Source organism: Aphelocoma coerulescens, chromosome 12 (assembly GCF_041296385.1).
Source record: "Aphelocoma coerulescens isolate FSJ_1873_10779 chromosome 12, UR_Acoe_1.0, whole genome shotgun sequence".
Lineage (NCBI taxonomy): Eukaryota > Metazoa > Chordata > Aves > Passeriformes > Corvidae > Aphelocoma > Aphelocoma coerulescens.
In genome coordinates, this window is record NC_091026.1 from 20,829,382 (window position 1) to 20,853,242 (window position 23,861).

At 49.9% G+C, this 23,861-nt stretch overlaps 1 protein-coding gene across 2 annotated transcripts in view; it reads left to right on the forward strand.

Annotated features, from left to right (window-relative positions):
- Nucleotides 1–23,861, forward strand: part of GRM7 (glutamate metabotropic receptor 7) — a 209,114-nt gene that overhangs the window by 153,561 nt on the left and 31,692 nt on the right. The window contains exon 8 of one of the 2 annotated variants that reach the window (XM_069027635.1): nucleotides 9,455–10,390. The exons of the other annotated variant lie outside the window; for it this stretch is intronic. Coding sequence (XP_068883736.1) covers nucleotides 9,455–10,390 — 936 coding nt within the window. The remainder of the gene's footprint in view (nucleotides 1–9,454; nucleotides 10,391–23,861) is intronic. 2 annotated transcript variants of the gene reach the window in all.

Consider the following 23,861-nt stretch of genomic DNA (forward strand, 5'->3'; position numbering starts at 1 on the left):
TGAAATGTCATCTCCTCTCTGTTACTGACCCGCTTGGCCCAGGCAGTGACAACACTGCAAGTGCAGCAGCCGAGGGATCTCAGCTCCGTCAGCTCTGGCAAGGCAGGACATCTCTGTAATTCTGCTGCAGGTCTGGGAATGTCACGGGGGAAAGTGTTGGTGGGGATATAAATGCTCAGGGAAAGCAGGCTGAGAGTCTGAGATGGATCACATATGTGGTTAAAGACAGGAGGAAACTGGAGTGTAAGGAGCTCATAAAAGCTATAATGGCAAAAAAACGATGTAGCAGAAGACTTGACTTGAGATTTTGCTTTGTCTTGTGTTGTTCTCTTCCATGCCTGTGAGCCTGCGGGCAGACACACTCTGAGAATGAGTTATGTAAGAAATAGGAGTTAAAAAATAAATCACCCGGTCTTCAAAATAGGTGCTGGTTCTGCGCCTACACATCCCTCTGTAAAGCCTTTTTGCGAGGCTAATGTGGTTTTGTCAGCAAATATATTCAAGAGCAAATGCTTTGCTGGGATATTTTATGGCTAATGAACATGTTTGGTTGCTTTTGGCAGGAGTAACAATGTCAGTTTGTGTGTTATTGAGGGTGCAATATTCTTTATTTAATATCTGAAAACAGGAAGAGGCTCTTCAGTGACAGATGTGCTTTGTTGTGTTTGGAGAAGTTCACCCAGCTATGGAGAGAAAGCACTTCAGCTGTGCACCCGAGCTGTCCTGCTGCCACAGCTCCTCGTGCTCCCAGGGGAAGGTGGGGTACAGCAACCTCACCAGCATGGGAGCACTGGGCCCTTCCCAAACACCTCCCAGCTAACCCAGCAGGGAACTCAGGGTCCCAGTCAGACCCACTGGGCTCTTTAGCTGAGTTCCGCCAAGTGTTTCCATCCCTCTTGCCCCTCGTTTCAGCCTCAGCCTCGGGCAGCCCTGTGGCACCTCTGTCACCAGTGGAGGCTGCTCCCTCTGGGATCATCTCCAGGGGTGTGGAGATGGCAGCAAAACCTGGGTTTACATTTGTGTCTCATCCTTGCCCTGGCAAAGGAGGTTGGGTGGCAAACATTCTGTTTGTCCGTGAGCTCCCCACCGAAGGTCTGTGAGATGTGTGGGTAGTGCTGCGGGCAGGGGCAAGGCTCTGCAGAACAGGGAGAGTCCAACAAGTATCAGCAAAGTAAGGATTGGATTTCTGCCTCTAGATCAAAGACACTTTTGCCTTTTCCCTTGCAAGGTAAGTGTGATTTCTCTCTGGGAGGAGTGGTCAGCAGCGTGGGGGTTTGTGTGAGGTGAGGCCAGGGCACCCCTGAGACACCCGTGCTGTTCCCTTCCCTTCTCTGGTTGTCTCCTTTCTCACCTCTTTGTGTTTGTCTGCTGTGGGAGGAGGTGTTTGCTGAATATCCCTGTCCTGTGCATGGTGACTGCCTGGCATTCCCTCCAGGTGTGGGGCAGTCAGCAGAGTTACAGCTTTGGGACTTCACCTGCCCGAGGTTTTAGTGGCAGCTCAGGGGCTGGCACCTTCCAGTCATGCCGAGAGTCTTGTGACAGTTTACAGCAGCCAAAACTTGCTGCCTTGGCTCCATTTTTGTTGATCAGATTTGCATGTAAACTCCTTTAATAAACTGTATTAACAGCTATGGGAACTCTTGGCTTAGAGCTGCTTCTGTAGATCCCAAACATAACCCAGCTGTGTTTTGCAAAATGAAATTTTGGTCCCATACAGATGCCAGTGCCAAGGGTGGTAGAGTAGAAATGATGACAGATGTATCATACTGTGCCTGTTTGCTTTAGGGAGGAGAAAGAAATCCCACAAAGGGTGATTGAAAGCTCTGCTCACATCAGGCTCGTGTGAGCAGCCCTCAGATTTTCCAGCATTTAAGCAAAGCATAAAGGTTCCTGACAGGCCACATGTATTGAGTGGGTCAGAAATAATCACAATTTAAATGCCCCTGAATACTGATTTCTGAAGGAAATCGCTGTGGCTGCTGGCAGGACTGTAATATCAGATGTATAATGTGGAATTTAATGTGTCTCCAGCTAATTGTTCACATGATGGACAATAATGGCCCCGAATAAACAGCTGCAAAGGGTCTTTAGTCTGCTCTAAAACAACTTGAGGGGAAGCCTTTATTTGCTTTGTTTTCCTGTTTTATTTGCTTTTTCTTCCACTAAACTGAAAATGTACATTTTATGAAAATGCTGCCTAAATGATTCCCATGAAACAACTTTGTTTACTTGTTAATCCCACCTTTAACTGGCGAGGGGATCTGGGATTGACTCTGAACAGCAGCATCCAAGCAGCTGGTTCCCAGTGCTAACTGGAATCAGATATTTCGTTCTGGTTTAGCAGTGCCTGCACTTTGACTGACTGGGGGAGGGTTGCACAGACATCAGCCTCCCTGTGTGAGACTAGATCTTGTCCTTTTCCTCCCAAAAATGCAGCTGGAAGAGGTGGTACAGGCTTTTTTCCTAACCTGTGTAATGTGAGGCTTGAGCTCAGTCCAGCCTGGGAGCTCCTGGACCCCCTCACCTGGGGTGAATCCCATCTCCCACTGCCAGGTTTCCTTGGAGAGAGATTGCACTGAAGGCCTTACCCTGTGTGTGGGGACAAAACTCCCTGCCCTGGGAGGCACTTGCTCCCCTGAGAGTGGGTCTGGCCATCAGCCACTCCTGATTTTCTGTGTACATCTGCAGATCTTTTAGGGCCCAGTTGACTGAGCATAACCTGAGCAGGATAATTTAATATTATTAGTATTATTAATATCACTGCAGCAATCTAATTAGGGCCTAAATGAGCTGGGTACTGAATTTCCCTCAGAATTCTGTATTTCTTTCATCTTCCTTCCCTGCCCTGTGTTGTTATGCCTTGCACATGAGATGTGATGAGGAAATTGCTGCCCCGTTGATACTGAGGCTTCAGAAAGGGAAAATCAGCACCAAATAATTTGACTGGAAAATGCTGGTCTTTGAATCAGCTGGGGAATTAGGAGGATAAATAAATGCAGGCATTTCTGAGTTGGCAGGCACTCGAAGAGAAATGCTCTCCAAATTACACACGCATGCTTGGTTCCCTCTCCTTACTCCCCTTTCTGGACTGGGAGTTGTGTGTTGGGTTTGGCAGAAGCAGAACTTTTTCACAGTCACAAATAGCAGAAAAAATAAGAAGTTACTAGCTCATCAGAGAGATAAACAAAGATAAAGGGCTAATCCTTTCCTCAAACCCTAAGGTTGACTCGTGGCTGTGCCATGAAAAATAGCTCTGAAAAGGAGTTTCCAGGAGAAAAAACAGAATTCCTTGATTTGCTTCTGGATGTGCCATTGTCATCCAGGCTTGTTCTTGAGGACTTGAACTTGCCAGTGTGGAGCATTGTGAGTGTGTTAGAAACAAGTGTTGGATTTCAGCAGCCAAACTGCTCTGCCCTCGTGCTGAGCTGGGGTTATGGGGCTGTGTTCATGGGTTTGGGCCTTTCCTGTCATCCTGAACAATAAAAAACTCCATTGTCCTGAGCAGCTGGGGCTGCCCCTGGATCCCTGGCAGTGCCCAAGGCCAGGCTGGACACTGGGGCTTGGAGCAGCCTGGGACAGTGGAAGGTGTCCCTGCCCATGGCAGGGGTGGCACTGGATGGAGTTGAATGTCCAAACCAGTCTGGGATTCTGTGATGATTCAGATTTTCCCTCATTCTGAGCCACTTCAGGATAAAAAGTTGCCTTGGATTAGCTCTGCTGTCAGAAGATAGTTTTGTCCTAACGTATCCATTTAAAGAGACAAGAACTGTGTTATAAATGCACATTTGGAAGCACATGCTCTTTTTTTAATTAAAAAAATACTGTGCAGGCGCTGCAGGATGAATACTGAAGATGCATGGTCCACCCCCTTCCATTAGTGAGAAGACAACACAAAGCTGTAGGCAGATATAGAAGCATTAAAATAATTAATTTTCCATTTTATTGTGTGTCAACAGAAGTGTATAATAATAAGCATTTTTGCAAAAATTGTGGATTAAGCATTTTTCTCTACATCAGTGGTGTGCTGGAAATGTCCTTGCTTTAATGTGGAACAAATGGCCCTTGGATCTCATTAGAGATGGTGTTCTGAGAGCTCAGAGGAACTCTCAGTGCTGCTGGGGTAGAGCAGGTGGGGCTGCTAAAAACCAGAGTCAAACATTAAGTGAAAGACAAAAGAAGAGTAGAAATGAAGGAGGGAAATAAATGAGGGTTAAGAATTGCTTCTTGTGAGAGCCCCAAAGAGGAGCTGCAGTGTGGGAGCAAGGTGCTGGGATTAGTTGGAAGCTCTCAACCATAATTAATTGAATGTGTTAAATAGGATGTGACACGGTGTGACAGGGACTGCTGGGGGCACCTCCAGTGCTGGGTCCAGTTCTGGGCCCTCTCCCTGCAAGGAAAACGTCGAGGGGCTGGAGCATATCCAGAGAAGGGAAGGGAGCTGGGGAAGGAAGGGCTGGAGGGTCCGTGCTGTGAGGAGTGACCAGGGGTGCCATGGGCAGGGCTGGACTGCAGGGCCCACCCTCAGTGGGTCTGTGACTGCGGGATCCTGCTCAGCTGAACCCTGTGTGGGACAGGAGTGGGACAGGAGGGGCCTCTCCCCACTCCCTGCAGGGAGGGAAGGGCTGAAAGTGAAATGGGATTTTCTCACTCGAGAAACACCCAGCTGGAGGAGGTCTGACCCCAGTAGCACAGCCCAAGCCTCCCCAGTCCCCAGTGCAGCACTGGTGTCCCAGCCCGAGGGCACTGGGGTGCAGCCTGGGGCAGGCCTGGCAGCATTCCCGGGATCCCCAGGCTCTCCCTGTCCTGCTCACTCGGGAGCAGCTGTGGGAGCTGGTCCCGTGTCTTCCAGCAGCCGCAAGGAGCGTTCTTTTCTGCACAAGTTCCTGCAGCTCTTGGCACCGTGGGCTCCCTGCCCACGCCAGGGCTTCCCAGGAGCTGTCACAACACTAATGAGAGCCAGAAACTGGAGCTGAACAGTCCCTGGCTGAGACTGATCCTGGGGGCATTTTCCTCATTAATCAGGATCTGAATCAGCGGGTGGGAAGATGAGGGTCTGGCATAACGGGAATGTCGTCACCATCTTCTGACATTTGGGATTTGTGCTGACAATGAAAATTGCAGGTATTTTTTGGCTGGAAGCCTTTGAGAAGTGATGAGTTTCTATCATTTTCAAGTAGGCAGTTGTGATTTGCCTGATCAGTGTGTGTTTGAGGACAAGACTCAGTGGCTGCTGTGCCAGGGGAGCAGAAACTGGACAGGCAGCAGCAGGAGAAACCAGGGCAGAATATGTGATGACATTTAACTTCTGTTTATATGGAAGATACTTTGGAGGGATTTAAGATAGCTAATGCAGCAGAGCAGGAAGATTCTCAGAGGTTTTGCTTTTCCTCTGAAGCAGCTTTCTGTTGAAGCGTCCTCAGAACCCCAAAGCACTCACCAGCCTGAGAGGCCTCGTGTGGGATCAGGAGGCAGCACGGGGCTGATGCTCCATCTCACCGCTGGAGGGGCTGGGCTGGCACCGTGGTGTTGGTCCCCAAGGAGGGACTGGGCTGGGGCCATGGCACTGCCCCCACGGAGGGGCTGGGGTGGGATGGGAGCAGTGCCAGTTCCCACAGCAGGGGCAGGGACACAGCTGCTTCCCGAAGCTCATGTGCTGCTGCTGCAGAAACAATCCTTCTGTTTGAAGGGAGGGTTTGGCGTCTCTGGGAATTCTCTGTTACCTTGCAGAGGTGTTAAGGCTGCTCTGCTCAGTGCAGGAGTTTCTTTGGCACAAGGCAGAACTGGTGGGGTTTGTGGCTCCACCACCTTGCAGGCTCAGTGCTGCCCTAGGGCTCCCTGTGAACCCCTGCAGCCAAGGAAGTGAAAGGGAGTTATCGTGTCTGGGCCAGGCACTGGAGCAGCTCTGCATCCTCTCTGGCACTCTGGCTTATCATCACTGTTATCTCTTGAAGGGATTTCAGCTGATATTTTGCAGAAGACTCTGCTGAGGATGTGTTATTGACATACTCTTAGCTTAAAACCATTATCATGGTAAATCCCTGGATTTAAAAACTAATTACAAGACATTAATAGCTGAGCCTAAAGAGCTAAGTCATGCAAATATTGCTGTCTGCAAAGTGGAATATACACAAATGTTTGAACTGCTGAGTTAGGAGCTGCAGTCTGGAGGTGGCAATAAATCTGAGCCCAGTCCTCGCCGCTGGCTTCTGTGTGTCCATGAAATTAATGGCACTGTCATTATGAAAGTGGTATCAGGGAACGTGGCTGTTTTCTTCCCTGAGTAGGTTAATTACCACTAATGTAATTATTTTTGTACTGATTTTTATTTTAATCAAACATTGCACGAAACAATTAAGTTCAGAACAAATGGCTTGTTATGGAAATGTTTGTGGCAGAGGGAAGCAAAGCAGCAATGTTTGAATTACACACAGATACTGAGTTACTTTATTCATTAAAATGAGCAATTACATTAGGCCTTATGAGACAGACTAAGCATTTCTTGTTAATGTTTGTTCTATAGTGAACATAATGAGAATATATATTGTGGTGGATCCAATCCCTCTCGCTCGAGGCATTCAGGAACTGGAGGATGTGTGGGAGCAGGGAGAAAATCCTTCCCAAATCTGCCAGAACTGCAGCACAGGGGAGGCTCCTTGTGTCCCTGGGCACTGACTTGGCCAAGTGTGAAGTTCAAGGTGTGGCATTGTTGGCTCGCTGTGGGTACAGTGTCTGGCTGCCTCTGGCAGTGCTGTTGGTTTGGGAAGAGTAAATTCCCTTATCCCTGGGCTGAAATTGAAGGTTCTACAAAAAAACCCAGATTTTTCTACTAATTGCAAGAGCACTTTCTCACAATGTATGAAATTTTTTGCTTCCTGCTTTGCAGGCCGTGATAGGCATTTTCAGCTAATCCTTGGAGGTATTTAAAAGATGTGTAGACATGGGACAAATTTTCTTTCAAAAATACACTTTTCTGAGAGGGGAAAGTGTCTGTAGTTTGACTCGGGTTCTCACCCCCTGCTGTAGGTGCCCAGTGCTCCCTCCCAGGCACTTTGCATCCTGAATTTTCTCCAGAAACAGCAGAACTCTGCAAATCTGTCCAAGGCCAGTGCTAGAGCTGTTGTGGTGTCATCCCAGGAGGCCAGGAAAAGGACCTCCCTTAATTCTGCCTGATCTCCATCCAAAGAGTATCTGTGCAGAATGAAGTACCTTTAGGCTGTCCCAGGTACCAGCAATGCCATGGAATATGTTTGAGAATATGGAAATTCATCCTTGTGTAGCCATGAGGGAAGCAGGGCTGTGATAACACATTAATCAGTCTGTGGTTCTGAAGATACTCACGTGTGGGAAATTGGTGAAAATCATCTCACTGATGCAGACTGGGTCAAAATCCATGTGGTTGGGGTGATCTCATTTTGTACTGGTGCCTGCTGCAAAAAGGCATCAGGGAGTGGCTGTGGGTAACAATGAGGATAGGAAATGCAGGCTCTGGACTGGATGGAGGCCTCGCTCTCAGGTGTAAAAACTCATGTAAGTCACAGCTGCCCTGGAAAAGGGACACAAATCAGGGATTCAGGAGAGTAAAAGAAGCAGCAGTGTCAGTCAGCTGCTTTCCCGAGGAATTGCCATGACATTTTCCCACGTTTTGTGGTTCAGCAGTCTCAGCCCTGGTTCCCCTCTGTGCCCCTTTCCCTGGCTCTCTCTGCTGGCATCGCCCTCTGTGCCCCTGCAGTGAGGGAGTCACAGGGACACGTCCGGGTTCCTCAGCCCCCCCTCGCTCTCACAGCCCTGGAACTCAGCTCCTCGCTGGAGCAGGGATGGAGTCACGCATGGAAATGCATTTCCTGGCTCCTTGCACTGCCAGTGAGACCAAAGCACCATTTACCACCATTTGCAATTAAATGAATCTTTGTATTTCCCTTTATCATTAGCACTCCTTTGCCTCCTGCAAGCTGCACACCTTCAGCTCAGCGGAGTAGGAGAGAGGAGTTCATGGATCTTTTCACTTCCCCAGAATACTGAAGGTTAATGAAGTTTCCCAGGCAGTGGCAGACCTCTAGAATATCTCTTACTGAGGGATTATTTTTACAGCATTCACAGAGAGACTCTTGGTACTTCAGTGTTTGAGCAGACTGTGACTTCAGGGTTTGGTGTTTTCACATACACAAAATGAAGATGATACAGGATCTATTTTGATTTAAATTAGGAAAATGCAACTTAATCCTTCAGTGTAAGATTTGCCCACCCAAGTCTTCCTGTCGACATGGATAATTAAGGCAGCTGATTCAAGAAACTCATCTTAGAATTTTAACTTGTAGGGGAAATCGTGGAACTTGTCAGCATTTAAGGGACCTACAGAAAAATAGCTGAAATGTTGTTTTTAATAACACTTATTCACATCTATCCCAGAGGATCAGGTTTTATGTTTGGAACAGACACACACACACAGAGCAGCTGCTGGAGCCACTGAGGTGTGCTGGGAATGCCAGGACCTTCCCAGGCTTCCAGTCTGGACTGTTTCCCTGGGGCTCCAATGCTAATCCTTCCTTGTTCTTGGAAGCTGGTGAGTGGCTTTAGTCGGGCATAGTTTGAAATGATTTGTGAGTCTAATTCTCCACAGTACTTGGGAGCCTTTGTCACATACCTTGGAGTTCAGGATTCTCCAGACTGCGGAGCAAGTGAGACTTTCCATATATTGAATATAATCATTTATCATTTGCATTCCCAGAAGCACGTGTGGTATTTCAAAAGCTGAATGTGACTTTGAAATGAAATAGTATCTAATTATTGCGTTTTTCAGTGATGACCATTTTCTTTGTCCTTCATATTTCTTACCTGGCTTGTAGAGCAGACCTTCCCCATTCTCACTGATCCCATGCCCTATAAAAAACACATTTCCTCCTCATTTCAAATCTTCCCCTGGTCAGTAGCAGTTCCAGGAAGGAAGATCTCTGTTCTGTCTCGGTAAGAAGCCCCAAGGTTTGTGGAAAGTGGCCTTGCAAATGTAAGTCCTGCCTTCCCTCAAGGATTGCAATGTTCCTATTAATTTTCATGAAACAACAGGTTTTCACTCTCCTGCTTTATCTGGGCTTGTGTGTCATTCCATCAGACTTACACACATCTACTTATACTCATCTACAAGCAGAAATGAAAAATGGAGGCAGTAAACACAGTTCGGCACCGGAGCCCCACACAGAGGCACCGGTGTGTGGTTCCAGGAGTCTGCCAGAGGAGACGTTCACCCCGTTGGGTTTTGCGTGTTGGGGTTCCCCTGGGTCCCCCCTCTTCATTCCCAGCTCGTGTCTGTGGCTGCCAGCCCTAACCCAGAGTCTCTTTGTGTCGCTGTCCCACAGAAGAGATGCAGTGGGGAGGAGGTGTGCGTGCTGTGCCCCCCTCAGTGTGCAGCCAGCCCTAAGCCAGCCCTAACCCTGAGCCTCTTTGTGTCCCTGTCCCACAGATCGAGGAGATGCAGTGGGGCGGGGGCGTGCGCTCCGTGCCCCCCTCGGTGTGCAGCCAGCCGTGCCGGCCGGGCGAGAGGAAGAAGATGGTGAAGGGGATGCCGTGCTGCTGGCACTGCGAGCTGTGCGACGGGTACCAGTACCAGGCCGACGAGGTCACCTGCCTGCTCTGCTCCTACAACGAGCGGCCCAACGAGAACCGCACCGGCTGCCGCTCCATCCCCATCATCAAGCTGGAGTGGCACTCGCCCTGGGCCGTCATCCCCGTCTTCTTGGCCATGCTGGGGATCATCGCCACCATCTTCGTCATGGCCACGTTCATCCGCTACAACGACACGCCGATCGTGCGGGCCTCGGGCCGGGAGCTCAGCTACGTGCTGCTGACCGGCATCTTCCTGTGCTACATCATCACCTTCCTGATGATCGCCAAGCCCGACGTGGCCGTGTGCTCCTTCCGCAGGATCTTCCTGGGCCTGGGCATGTGCATCAGCTACGCGGCCCTGCTGACCAAGACCAACCGCATCTACCGCATCTTCGAGCAGGGCAAGAAGTCGGTGACTGCGCCCAGGCTGATCAGCCCCACCTCGCAGCTGGCCATCACCTCCAGCTTGATATCGGTCCAGCTGCTGGGGGTCTTTATTTGGTTTGCAGTTGACCCACCCAACATCATCATAGATTATGATGAGCAGAAAACTATGAACCCCGATCAGGCCAGAGGAGTTCTCAAATGTGACATTACGGATCTACAAATCATTTGTTCCTTGGGTTATAGCATTCTGCTCATGGTGACGTGCACTGTGTATGCCATCAAGACTCGGGGGGTCCCAGAGAATTTTAATGAAGCCAAACCCATTGGATTCACTATGTACACTACCTGTATAGTATGGCTTGCCTTCATTCCAATATTTTTTGGCACGGCCCAGTCAGCCGAAAAGGTAGGTGAGAGTGCACAGGTACCTCAGGATTCACTGTGGTTGTAACGACGTGCTGGTGTCAGCTTTCCGTGGATTTCCAGCTGAGCTCTCCAGTCAGCTCGTTCCTGACTCACGGGCAATCTATGGCACTGTTTTCCTTCCCCGTCTAGCTCGTGGGCCATTCGTTTGATAAACTGGCAAATGATCAATAGCAATCACATTAGCTGTTAGTTTCATTGTTGCATCTATTTCAATTGTTTCTTCTCAGTAGGATAAGTGGGAATTAGCTGTCATATTATCCACAAAGAGGCATTTCCTAACTCAATCATTTTGAATACAAGATGTAAGCAAGAAAACTGTCAAAAAATACTCAAACAGACTCCTGTGCCTCTGGACCTGAGCCCTGAGGGCAGTGTGGAGTCTGAGGAGTGCTCTGCTCACAGAGCAGCCCCAGGACACATTTACACCATGGTGTAAAGGGCCTGTCCTGAGCTCCTGTGGCTGAGCCCAGTGGCTCCAGCTGATGCTCCATGATGCAGATTCACTTTTACTTCTCTCTGGAGAAGAGCTGTCATTTCAGAGGGATTTGGCAAATACCTCCAAGCCCAGTATTTAGAGAGCAATGGTGATACTGGGCTGTCCTGAGCTTCTGTCAGTCTGTTTTACCCCTCCACCCCACCCCAGCCTGGAGGAAACACCACATCCTTACCTGTGGTGTGCTCCTGAATCCAGGCACCACTCACCTGCCTCAGATGCTCCCCCCAGCCCTTGCATGGATGTGGTAGCATGCTGTTCTCCCCAGATCCTGAACCCACGCTTTCCTGTGCAGGAAAGAGCTTTGGCTTCTTGGTCCTTTTTTCACCTCTATTTTCATTTTCCATTTGTTCTCAAACACGGATCTGGGGCAGGCTCAGTGCTGTGGATGGAATTGTTGTGTCTTCTTAATGGGTGAGCCAGTTTCTCATCCCAGCTGGCAGGTCTCACCTTGAGCAGGGCTATCACTCCCAAAGAGGCAGTGGTTAAACCCGGGGGCTGCTGGGCTGAAGCTGCAGGAACACAATGGGGTCACTGGGGCAGGTCCTGCTGTGGCTCCAGGGCTCTTCCCTGGGAAGGGGCTGCACAGAGCTTTGCTCTCTGCAGCTCAGGAGGTTGTAGAGATCTGCAGTTGCTTTGGCCCTCAGGGGAAGAGGGGATCACCCAGGAGAGCCAGGTAGGAACAGGGGTTATGGAGAGGTTTCCATGGATCCTCTCACCTCTGCACTGGGCTTTCCAGAGCCATTGCATCCCTAGAGGGAATTAATTTCAACTGGAAGGGAAACCTGCCAAGGCTTATGAACACTTCAAATGCCTCTGCTCTCCCTGTTGAGGGCGAGATAAGGAGCAGCAGAAGCAGCTCTGGCTGCAGTGGGGTCTGTCTGTACCTGGCTCTGACACGGGGGGTGCTCAGCAGCTCTCAGGCTCCCTGTGTGGGAGTGGGGCCTGCAGGAGACTGAGCTGAAGTGCTTGGAATTGTTGTCTGCAAAGATTTAACCAGGTGATATTAAACCACAAAGAATTCCAGAGGCTGCTGCCAGCACTCAGAGTTGTTCAGCAGCAAAAGCTTGAGGTATCCATGTACTCCTGGGGCTGAATTAAACCTGGACTCTGGAAGCATTGGATTCTCATACAGCCCTTGTAGGACAGCAGAAGAGATGATGAGGAACTTGATCTCACACAGGGCACAGTGGAGGGTACAGGGCAGGAGAAGCAGCCCCTCACTGTGCTGTGCCCCAGCCCAGGGGCATAGGGGACGCTGGGGATGGGGACAGCAGTGGCTGCTCGGTGCTGCTGGGGCTCATCCCCATTCCTCGGGCTGAAAGCTGCTCTGTCCAGTCCAGCAAAGCCCCCAGTGTGGCCCTCCCTGTGCAGTGGCCATGTATGGATGGCCCCAGGTCCAGTCCCTGTGTCCCTGCAGGCCTGGGCAGGTCCTGGGCTGTGGGACCAGTACCCGGTGCCAAACCCCAGTGCTGGCCCTGCTCCTGGGGCTTTCCCCCTCCTGCCCTGCACAGAGCTGCAGCTGCAGGAGCTTTGCTGCTTTTCTTTCTCTTCTGTCACTCCTTTTGGGTGAGGGTGCAGGGATTGTGCTTTTTTGTACTTGCTACTGATTTCCTGTCAGATATTTCCTCTGGAAAATATTGTGCCTTAGCTTAGCCACACACGTCTGTGCTGGAATGGAAATTGTACCTGCTGAAAAATCTCATGCAGCACAATCTTTTAAACTGAGGAATGGGGTTATATACAACACTGTGGGTTTCAGTATATGGATTTATTTTATTTTATCAATAAATACAAGCATAATGTTGTTTGGTAGAAGGCATATTGAAAACACCTGCCTTGTTCAGGGTAGAGAATAACACCTCCAACAACAAAAAAAACCCCTGGCAATGTGCTGCAGGTAATTCATAAAAGGTGAATAATTCAAGCAGGAGCTGTTGCAGCAAGTGGAGGGAGGCAGGGCAGTGTGAGGAAGGCCAGAACCCAGAGTTTCTCCAGGATGCAGATGAACCATGAGGTGTATGAGAGGTGGCACGTGGTAAAAGCAGATTTGAGATCTTTTCACACCTTGAGTTTACTCAACCTGGTTCTTTGTCCACCATCAAAAGTGGAGAGAACACGTGGTTGGTTGTGATTTATGGGTCAGCTGTGGTCTATGGGCTTGGTTTGGTAACGCAGCACATGGATCCCATGGATGTGGAACGGGCTCGTCCTTCCCACGTTCCAGCACTCCCAGAGTTCCCTTGGCTGGGACACAGAGCTCTCAGAGCTCCATGCCTGGGCACTGTGCAGCTTTGGGGGGTTGTGTTCTCCTGTGTCTGGTGTATCTCCTAAAAATGCTGTGTAACCTTTGGGGAGCAGGACAGTTCTGGGGGCAGGAATTGTGCTGGCTCTGCTCGTGAAGATCCTTCCTTCAGCTTGTATTTGATAGAAAGCCACTTAATGGCTTTTAGCCGAAGGAGGGGAGATTTAGGCTGGATATATGGAAGGAATTCCACCCTCTGAGGGTGGGGAGGCCCTGGCACAGGGTGCCCAGAGAAACTGAATATTCCCCTAAAATCTCATTTTCTCAGATTATGTCACTGGGCTGATAGAGAGATGTCATCATTATATTTTCATGTTTCATACAGGTTCTGCTGCCTCAGAGGTGTGATGGCTTTTATTCAGTAATTGTGCCAAGATTAAAATGATACATTTCTGGATGTGTTTACAAGCCAGTGAGAACTGTCAGCGTGCTCCTCAATATATCCTGCCAGTGGGATTTTTTCTTGAATGATTTTCAGGGCTTTTTGCAAGTTTAAAAAGTTCTAATCATGCCTCTGAGTGAGGGGTGACTGCTGTTCAGCCAGTGTGGCCATCCTGCCTGGGAGCTTTGTTCTTCCTGCAATGATGAGAAGTAGGGAAAAGTTGAAATAGGGAAAAGAGTTGTGACCTTCCATCAGCTTATTTCTGCATGAATTTTTGGTTGTAAACTGTTGGGGGTTTTGGGGGGTTTTGTAGGTTTTTGTAATACAGCTCCTATGCAATTTGAAGTCCCTAATTCCATCAGCTCTTCCACCTTCTTCCTTGTTTCTCTATTTTTTTTTTTCAATGTCCCTTTTATTGAAGTCAATAAGCAGAGCAAGTCAGGCATATTTGGCAGCAACGTTTTTACTTATTGTGTTAAGTGTTCCATAAATACTGTAATTTGAAGGCACATGCAAAATGGGTCCTTGTTCAGATTAAATAATGTCACATTAGCACAGGAGCACTTCAGTCTATGTTCTATTTTTTGGTGAAACTAAGTTACCCTTCAATTCTCTGTAACACAAATACCAATTAGCCAGGTAGGACACACTTTTATTTTCTCCCTTGGGAAGGCTTGAGCTGACAGTTGCTATAGCAACTCTACATATGTGGATTTGGGAGTTATGAGGAATTTAATGCAACATTTGTTGGAATTTTACACTGTTGTATCGTGGAGAAAATCAGGCTTCGAGGCTCCAGGGAATGTGACTGAATCTGCCCAGATTTGGGGCTCACACAGGGACAGGGGTGGATTGCACAGGAATTTCTCTCATTGATGCACTTTCACTTCACCCATCACTGCATTATCTGAATGTTCAGGTGCTGAAGTTCCTAATTTTATCCAGCCTCGACTGTATCCCTGAGAACACCCCGGAATTTAAGGATCTGACATTAGAGTTGTCCTGAGTCAAGCCTGAACTGAAGAGCAGCTTCACCTCATTGCAGTTCAGCCCCTCCAGGCTGGAGCCACGAGGTCTGGAGATCCTCCAAGCACAGGGTATTCAATAAAATCCACTTTTGTGGACTACTGGAGTTCTGCATTTTAATTGAGGAGAAATTAGATGTTCTTTGAAATCCAGAAGTGAAATAATCAGTGGAATTTTTTGACGGCTGATTACTTTCACTACAAAAGTGATCCTGGCCTAGGTTTTTATCAGGTTATATAACAACACTGCTGAAAAGTGCATAAAAACCCTTGTGAAAACCTTTGAGTGCCTATAGAGCTTCAATTCTAGTTTCTCTAGAACTAATCAAAAATTTTAAGCACAGCTTCTGGGTAAAGTTCTCAGTAAGATTTACTTTATTACCCTCTGCGTTCATTTGGCCTGCCCAGTGGGAAGGGAGGCTGTGACCAGTCAAACCACAGCCAAATTAAAAGGCTTTTAAGGTGTCACTGCTGCTAAAGGTGTAACCCTAAACAGGAGCTCAGCATTTCCATCTGTGTTGTTGAACTGGTGAGTGCTGCAGGAGTCCCGAGTTCTGGAGTTGTTGATCTTTGGCCACATGCCTGTCTTCCTCTCCCTGCTGCTCTGGGGGGAGGTTTGTTCCCTGAACAGACACTCACAGACCCACCACCCCCTGGCTAGAGTTGGGTTATGGCCTCTGAGGCTCCTGGAGGAGAGAACACCCCAGGAAATAGGGGAAATTACTGACTGGGTTGGTTCCTGGTGTTTGCTGAGCGCCTCAGGGAGTCAGGGCTCAGCAGGAGCTCTGCCACAGCTCCCTCTGCCATGAAGGCTGGAAAAGAGAAAGAAAAATAGCAAGGAAAACTTGGTACCTAAACTTGGGCACCTGGGATTTGTGGGTGTCCCACAGCCTCACAATCAGGTGCAGCAGAGAGAAGGGGGGGATTTGTCACTTGTGTTTGATGTGACAGGGATGGCTGGGAAGGAGGGAATGGCCTCAGTGACAGGATAGGGATGGTTGGGAAGGAGGGAATGGCCTCAGTGACAGGATAGGGATGGCTGGGAAGGAGGGAATGGCCTCAGTGATGGGACAGGGATGGCTGGGAAGGAGGGAATGCCCTCAGTGACAGGACAGGGATGGTTGGGAAGGAGGGAATGGCCTCAGTGACGGGACAGGGATGGCTGGGACTCGTGGTTGGGGAAAGGCAAACCAGAGCTTGGGTAGAGAACTCGTGGGATGGGTGGGTGTGGAAAAAGGGCTGAGATGGATGCTGCAGGGCCCTGCTTTGCCCTGGCTCCTGCCGGGGGCTGGCTGAGCGTTGGCTGCTGGCCCTGGGGACACAGAGGTGGCTGTGGCATGGGCTGTCCCTGCTCCCATGGAGCACCAGTGGGGCTGTCACTGGGATCAGGAGAGGCGAGAGGGAACACAGGTGTACTTCAGGGTCGTGGCTTTGAAGAACCCTTGGAGCTGGTTTAGCTTGTGGCTGTGCAGGACCTGCCTGAGGAGAAGATTTGGCAAACCAAAGTGGGCAGAATTATTCACCCGGGATCTGGCCAGGCTGGGGGAGGTGACACCGCTGCTCTTCAAGGTGGTGTCTTGAAAGAAACAAACACATTTTGGTAATAAATAATTACCCACAGCACTGCATTGTACTCCCAAGTCAGGGCTCTCCTGGGAAAGGGATTCCTTTGCTTGGTCCTGTCTGGGGGATCTCCCACCCAAGCAGCTGCCCATGTTCAGACCATGCTCAGCCAGGCGGTGGGAGGCTGCAGGACCCTGAAAATGCAGGTCTGTGCTGTCTCTATTGTCAGTGCAGGTATTTAAAGGCAGGGAACAGCACACGTACACACTCTCAGTGAAATAAGGGCTGATTGGAGTAATTAGATCCTCCTCAGAAGACCATAAATTAATGGTGATTATGATTCTTGAAAGAACAGAAGCAGAAGGTACACGTAACGTCGCTCTGGTTTATCACATTTGCTGCATTGTAATGCTCCTTTAATGTTAATATGTACGTTTGTAGTAAAATCTAATTGCAAACACTGAGCAGGCAGAGCCCAAGGCCACAATCGTGTTCCACATAATTACCTGGGGAGGGGGGCTCCCCCAGCGAGCGGTGCCACCAGCAGAGCCAGGTAGAGCAGGCACTGTGCTCTGCTCAGGCAGCATCCCTGACAGCCAGGGAGAGGGCAGAGCGGGAGGATAATTAACAATCAGTTCATTCGGTGAAATTTGCAATTATTGGGGCAGGTATCTCTGTCACGGAGCAGTAAAATACCACGTTTGGGTTTGTGTGCTGTCTCACAGGGGAGATGGGTTCATGTAAGCAGAAGTGACTTGGTTCCTCTCCCCACGGTGGTGCTGCGTCACCCAGGGACCCTTTGAAGCCTCTGAGTGGCTGCTTTGATGTTTGATGTTGGCAGTGAGGGATCTCTTTGCTGTGATAATTCCAGCCTTTTTCATTCCCAGCTGTGCTGAGGAGACAGAAAAAAAAATTGTTTGGAAGATGGGAAAATAAATGGAACCCAGGAAGGAGAGGGCACTACAGCAGTGAAAATCACAGAATCACAGACTATCCTGGGCTGGAAGGGAGCCACAGGGATCATCCAGTGCAGCTCCTGGCCCTGCACAGACACCCCACCAGTGCCACCCTGGGCATCCCTGGCAGCGCTGCCCAAACGCTCCTGGAGCTCTGGCAGCCTCGGGGCCGTGCCCATTCCCTGGGGAGCCTGGGCAGTGCCCAGCACCCTCTGGGGGAAGAGCCTTTCCCTGATCTCCAGCCTGAGCCTCCCTCTGTGGCACTGGTGCAGCACTGCGAGCTGGACCCAGCTCCTCCTCAGCCTTCTGTATCTCCATTTTGACCAGTTCACCAAAAGCCCCAAGTCTGGACAATCTCTGTTTGACTGGAACAGCAGATTTGGGAATATTTGTGGTGCTTTTCCACCTGTGAGCCCAGCTGTGGCAGAGGCACTTGCCCATGGCTCTCAGCATCACCACCTCTGGGCAGGCCACAGCTGCCCCTGTCCTGTGCACACACTTGATGTCAAAAAAATGACAAGTGGGCAACAAAGGTCTCTTTTTCCCCTGGAATTTCTGGTGCATACTTAACTGCCTCTGGCTAAAAAGCAACACAATTTTTAAAGGAAAAAACATGTAGGTGTTTAATGCATAGTGTTGACATGTACTTTTTTTGTTCCTCTTTTTTTTTTTAGAAAAGGTAGAATTGCCAGGAGAGTTTTACATCTGAAAAGCCATCTCTGCACGGGCCCCTGGCAGCCCTATCAACAGTTTTTATCTGCAGCACAAACTGACAGCCCCTCACCGGGAAATAATTGCGGCTCCGTTGAGTCCAGAGCAGTAATTACTGTGTTGATGAAACTTTTCTCTTTGCTTGCATTGTGGTATCTCTGAATGTCAAACTCGCTTGGGCTGACAACATAATTTCCCCAGCAGAGCTCTTGCATCGACCACACCGCTGCTGGGCGGGGCTGGGGGGCGTTTTCCACTTTGCTGAGTTCCTGAGGCAGCAATGGGAAAATCTCAGCCTTGCAAAGCCCTGTCATGGGATGGGTGTCACAGAGAGTGACTTCCCACGGGCGGGGCCAGGGCATCATCTTGCTCCAAACCAGTGTGGAATGAAGAGAACATTCAGCTTTGAAGTCAGCTGTTCATGGAATCATGGAATGGGTTGGGTTGGAAAGGACCCTAAAGCCCATCCAGTGCCACCCCTGCCATGGGCAGGGGCACCTCCCACTGTCCCAGGCTGCTCCAAGCCCCAATGTCCAGCCTGGCCTTGGGCACTGCCAGGGATCCAGGGGCAGCCCCAGCTGCTCTGGGCACCCTGTGCCAGGGCCTCCCCACCCTCAGAGGGAACAATTTCTTCCGGATATCTGATCTAAATCTACCCTCCTTAAACCAAAATTTTCCTCCAAAATCAGTGAAAGATCCCAAGTTGCAGGTAGTGATAAGGGAATCTCCCCTCCACAAAGCCAGGCCTGTGTGGATCATGGAGATGGCTGCAGTTTGTTTGGAAGAGATCCTCTGACACCAAACATCAGCTCCTCTGTGCCCACCAGAGCTAAGCACAGCTGGGTTTGCAGGGGCAGAGAAGAGCTGCTCTGCCAAGAGCATTTTCAGTCTAGCAAAGGCAATGTAATGCAGAGCAAAAGTAGGATTCTCTGTACATAAAAGATGGACCCAAAAATATTGACTTGAAGGATTTATTTGTTGTTTTAAATGGTTTAAGCAGGCATGTAATAATAATAAAAGTAGAAACCATCATACTCAGTCATAGAAATTGCCTTGTGTTTTGTCTTTGAGGCATAAGCTTAGCAGAAGGTTAAAGAGAAACAACAATGAATTCTTGTAGACTGAAGCAAAAAATTTGTGTTCCAACTGTACCATGTCAAAAGTGATTTGGGGCATGTTCATATTTCTGCATTTTGAAATAACAGCTTTTTAAACTCTCTGCTTGTTTCATCCAGGAGAATGGGGCAGAAGCAGCCAGTGGGGATCCTTCCCTCCCGCAGCAGAGCTGGGGGTGTAAGGTCTGCCAGGGGTCAGTGCTGGGGAGGGGCCACAGCCACCAGGGACACGGCCGGGGGCCCTGACCAGGTCACCCCAATGCTGTTTGACCTGTTGGGAGGGGGGTCCCTGTCCCCAGGTGCCTGTCCTGGGGTGGCAGCAGGTCCCTGTGTCCCCAGCAGCTTCAGAGACCCATAGTGGTGTTTATAGAGCAGAAAGAAGCTGGGAACTGCTGTCAGGGGATCGATGCCAATGACAAATGGAAAGGTTCTCAAAGGGTAGGAGTTTAGCCCATGAGAGGAGCTGCTCTGATAAAGGGGTGAGGAGACAGTGGAAGAGAACAGGGAAGCTGGGGAAGAGGCCAGAGATTGAGTTTGTCCTGGTTTTCTCTGTTCAAGAAGGGTCTCAGTGGGGCAGCGCTGCCCTTGCCGTGGGTGGTGTGAAAAAAACCAAGGCAGACTTTTTCCTTCAGCACTTTGGTGGTTTGACAGAATTTCCAGCGTTGCTGTTGGTGACGTGCCCGCTCTGTGCTGTCTCAGCAGCAGAAACCAAAGATCTGGACATTTTCTTTCCCAGACTGGGCAGTGGGGCTGGGAGGGGGTGGGCAGCACCTGGACATGAACCCACAGGGTGTTTTACAGCACAGGCTCCTCAGCTGGACGTTTCCCAGCCATGTCCCTGGTGATGGGGCAGCCCGTGACCCGGTAATTGTCAGGCCTTCCTGAAGGGCTTTTCAGGTTTAGCAGGCCCAGTAGTGATGTCAGGGTTTCACCAAGGGTTGTTCCGTCTGCGGTGGCACTTGGCTTTGAATGGCTGGAGTGTCTGTGGTGACAAAACCCAGGTGGGGGAACGCGGTGAAACGAGGGGGTTGCTCACTCAGCAAAAACAGCTTTTCTTGCGCCGTTAATTGCTCATTAAACACCATCCATTCAGCCCTTAACTGCCTGTGCCACAGCAGGGAAAGCTGAGGTTTAACCCTGCCCAAGCCTCATGGTTTCACCGGTGGAAAATAATGTGTGTATTGTAAATTGATTAACTCGAGCGTTCACAAGATCTGCGTTGGCCTTACCTCTAGAGACACTTATTTAAGAGAGTGCAGAGGGAGTAGGAGGACAAAACATGTGATGAACAATATGGTCTCATCTTCCTCTTGTTCCCTCTGATTTACATCTCGAGCATCAGAGCAGCCTGTAATGTTTAATGGAGATAATTAAATATCATTTGGAGACAAGATAGCTCTTTTTAGTAGTGGAACAGATCCTGCTTAACAACGGAGCTCGCAGCAGTAATTCACCAGTAAGCTGGAGAGGAGATGCACTGGAAAGCTCAGCACAGACTCTCTTAGGTGGTGGGAAGGAAAAGCAATGGAAATCAATTAGTTTAGCCAAGGTGCTTAAACGTGATTACAGCTGAAGAAAGTCTTGTGAAAACTGGTATTAGGGAGTAGTTAAGATTTATTCTGCTGCCTTAATTGGAGGACCGAGGGAGTCAAGTGATTTGATTCTCCAGAACTTCAAAATCAATGTTGTTTTAGCAGTTTTTATTGACTGGAAGATGAAATCTGATAATGACTGAAGATAAGAAAGGGAGGTCAGGGCCTGTGATGTCCCCGTTGGTGCCGGCAGCGTGCGCAGAGCGGCCCCGAGCCCCGGCTCCGGTTTGGCCCCGAGCGAGGCGTGCCTTGGGCGCAGCCCAGCGCCTGCTCCGGCCGCGTGTGCGGGGCTCGGGGGCCGCTCGGAGCCCAGCCCGTGGCCCCGGGCTCGGGGAGGCGAGCCCAGAACAGCACCCACCGGGGTCCGCGCCCTGCGGGAGCGGCGCGGCTCGGGCGGACCGCGAGCCCAGCAGAACGAATCCCTGCTCGGATGCTCCTGTCCCGGCGCTGACGGGAGGCAGAGTTTGTCACAAACTCAGTTTGTGTTCACGGGCTTCCTGGCGGCTCCCTCAGGCAGAGATAAGGCAGCTGCGAGCTGCTGCGCGTCTCTCTCTTGCCGTGCAATAGCGGCAGCGGATCACTCTCGGTGAAGCTCCACGGCGCGGCTCTGAAGGCAGCAATAACCAGGCTCGGGGGTTTATCCTGTTCAAAGGTGTTTAATAAGTTACAGATTCACATCAGTGTCTGCGGGTCGCTAACTTCTGTCAGGCCGTGGATGAGTTACACATGTGAGCTGATTTGGGCTTAAAACACAGGTTTTTCTCCCCCTGTAATATTCCAGATTGCTTTCAGTTTGAGTACCCCAAATGAAGGTGCTGATAGGGAGCTGTGAATAATTCAGAGTGAATTGCGGTGTTATCTCTGAGGTATGACTGACGTGTGGGAGGCAATTTCGGAGTTAACTTGGAGCTGGCAATGAGGAATGGGAGCTGCGGTGGGATGGTGCAGGACAAGGCATCGCTCCGTCAGACCGCGCTGGAGAATGGTCCGGATATTGCTGTAATTTGTCACCGTGGCGTCTAATTTGAGATGGAAATTTGGTTTATTCTTACAATAAAAAGGCAGTGTTAGATAATTAAGAGAGAAGCTCTTCCCTGATGCTCTGGATTAGCGTTGATGCACACGGCTACCTCCCAAAGATACGGGGGATCGTGGAACGACTGGAATTTGGCAGGTCCTAAAATGACAGACTTGTTGTAATTAAATCTCGTTTAAATGAGCACCTAAATGATCTTGTATTGTGGGATTACCCATTCCCAGTTTAGCATAACAATAACCGGCCGTTTGCGTGTCACAGAGCCCAAGGATTGCGCAAAGCAGCGCCGGGGTTGGAATTATGATGCACTGGGCAGTTGCCATGGCAACGGTGTGTTCTAATTGTGATACATTAGCAGCAACAAGAATTGGCTGGCTCAAGTCACCGAGTTAATTAAATGCAAACTCGCACCGCTCTGAAGGAATAATAGAGAAGATTAACACCTCCCAGTGCCCCCGTGTGCGGCACGGGATCATCCCAGCCCTTTCCGCGTTCCTGCTGTGCCGCCGCCCGCTGCGTTCTCCCGTGGGGTGAGGGATGAGGTGTGGAGGGGTCAGGGGAGCCCCTTTGGAGCCGGGCGGTGCTGGATGTTGGAACAGGAACCCCCGCGATGGGCAGGGCAGAGGGGCTGGCACAAACCCGGCTGTGCTCACACGAGCCGCGGACAGGGCGTCTGCACCGAGGAGATGCTGCTGTTCGCTGGCACAGTCCAAGGGTGAACTGCTGGCGTTCATCGTTCTTGCAGGGACACCTGAGCTGTTGTCAGCAGCCGTGTGTGGGTCCAGCCTGTGTGGGGCTGGGGCTGCTGCCCACACCCCACGTCTGACCCTTTTTATTGATTGTTTTGAGGTTTAAATTGCTTTTCTTTAATACAAGGAATTATTTTCCTCGTGCCAGGGTTTAAACTCCTCATGGTGGCTGGTCAGAAACAAAGGCTTTGCTGCCCTGTCCAGGAATCTCCCATTCTTTCAGGCAGCTCTACCACACTCCCTGTTCACTTTCATCCTTCAGAAAATTAAATCATTTTCACAGAATGGTTTCGGTTGGAAGGGACCTTAAAGCCCACCCAGTGCCACCCCCTGCCATGGGCAGGGACACCTTCCACTGTCCCAGGCTGCTCCAAGCCCCAGTGTCCAACCTGACTTTGGACACTTCCAGGGATCCAGGGGCAGCCACAGCTGCTCTGGGCATGCTAATAAATAAATAAATGAATAAATAACTCAGTTATAAGAGTAAATGAATTGCTGACTGCTCTGGGTACTTGACTGCAGCCTTTAGTCCCCAGGCACACTCCACACTCTGTACCCAGCACTGTGGTGGCAAAGAACATGTCCAGCCAGAACAAGTTTGTTTCTAAGTAGCCAAAGCAATATGTAAATGCTCTGGTTTAAGTAATAATTCCATTATCATTTCAAAAGTCAGTGAAAAACTGGCTTTCTTCATGAATGTATATTTGTCAGTGCTTTTTATTGCCAATGTTCTACTCCAAAGGTCTTTAAAGAGAAATTATAAGTGTAAGATTATCCTTTCCCTCTCCCCCTCCTGCACTGACACTGGCTTGCACTTCAAATTCCCCTGCAGGCCTCCAAGCAGAATTAGATTTTACTTTATATGCAAATATATGGAATATATTCTCAATATGGGCTGGGTCAAACTTCACTGACATTGAAAGATTCCAGCTGACCTTTTGCAATTTGTAGTGATGGGGGAAGTGAGGTGACCACAGTCAGTGCTGGGCACAGGCAGGGCTGGGGCCATCGGTCACTTCTTGGGCATTAGATGGGCAAGGAATTTTTTGTGGGATTGGTTTGAGGTTCTGCACACTGGTTGAGCTGGGAATATACTGGGAAGAAATACTGGGAATACTGGGTTGCTTCAGTATAAAGGGCAGTGGTGGAGTCACCCTCCCTGGCCGTGGCACTCAGGGCTCTGGTCTGGCTGACAAGGTGGGGAACAGCCAAAGGCCAGACTCGATGCTCTTGGCAGTCTTTTCCAACCTCAGTGATTCTGTGACTGAACGGCCCCCAAGGAAGGGCTGGGTGGAGACTCCTTCCCTGTCAGCCTGGTGGAGTCTGCTCGGAGGGAACCCTAAAGGAGGGGCAGGAGTGTGTCAATGAAGTACATGCTCCCAGAAATTAACTCCCTGGAGTGGCCAAACCAGGAGGAAATTGCATGGATCCTCCAGACAATGTCCCCAGCTGGTGACTCCCGAGGCTGGGTGGCTGGGCAGCTCCTCACTGCAGTGTTGGGGTGCAGCCCCGTGGGGATCAGCT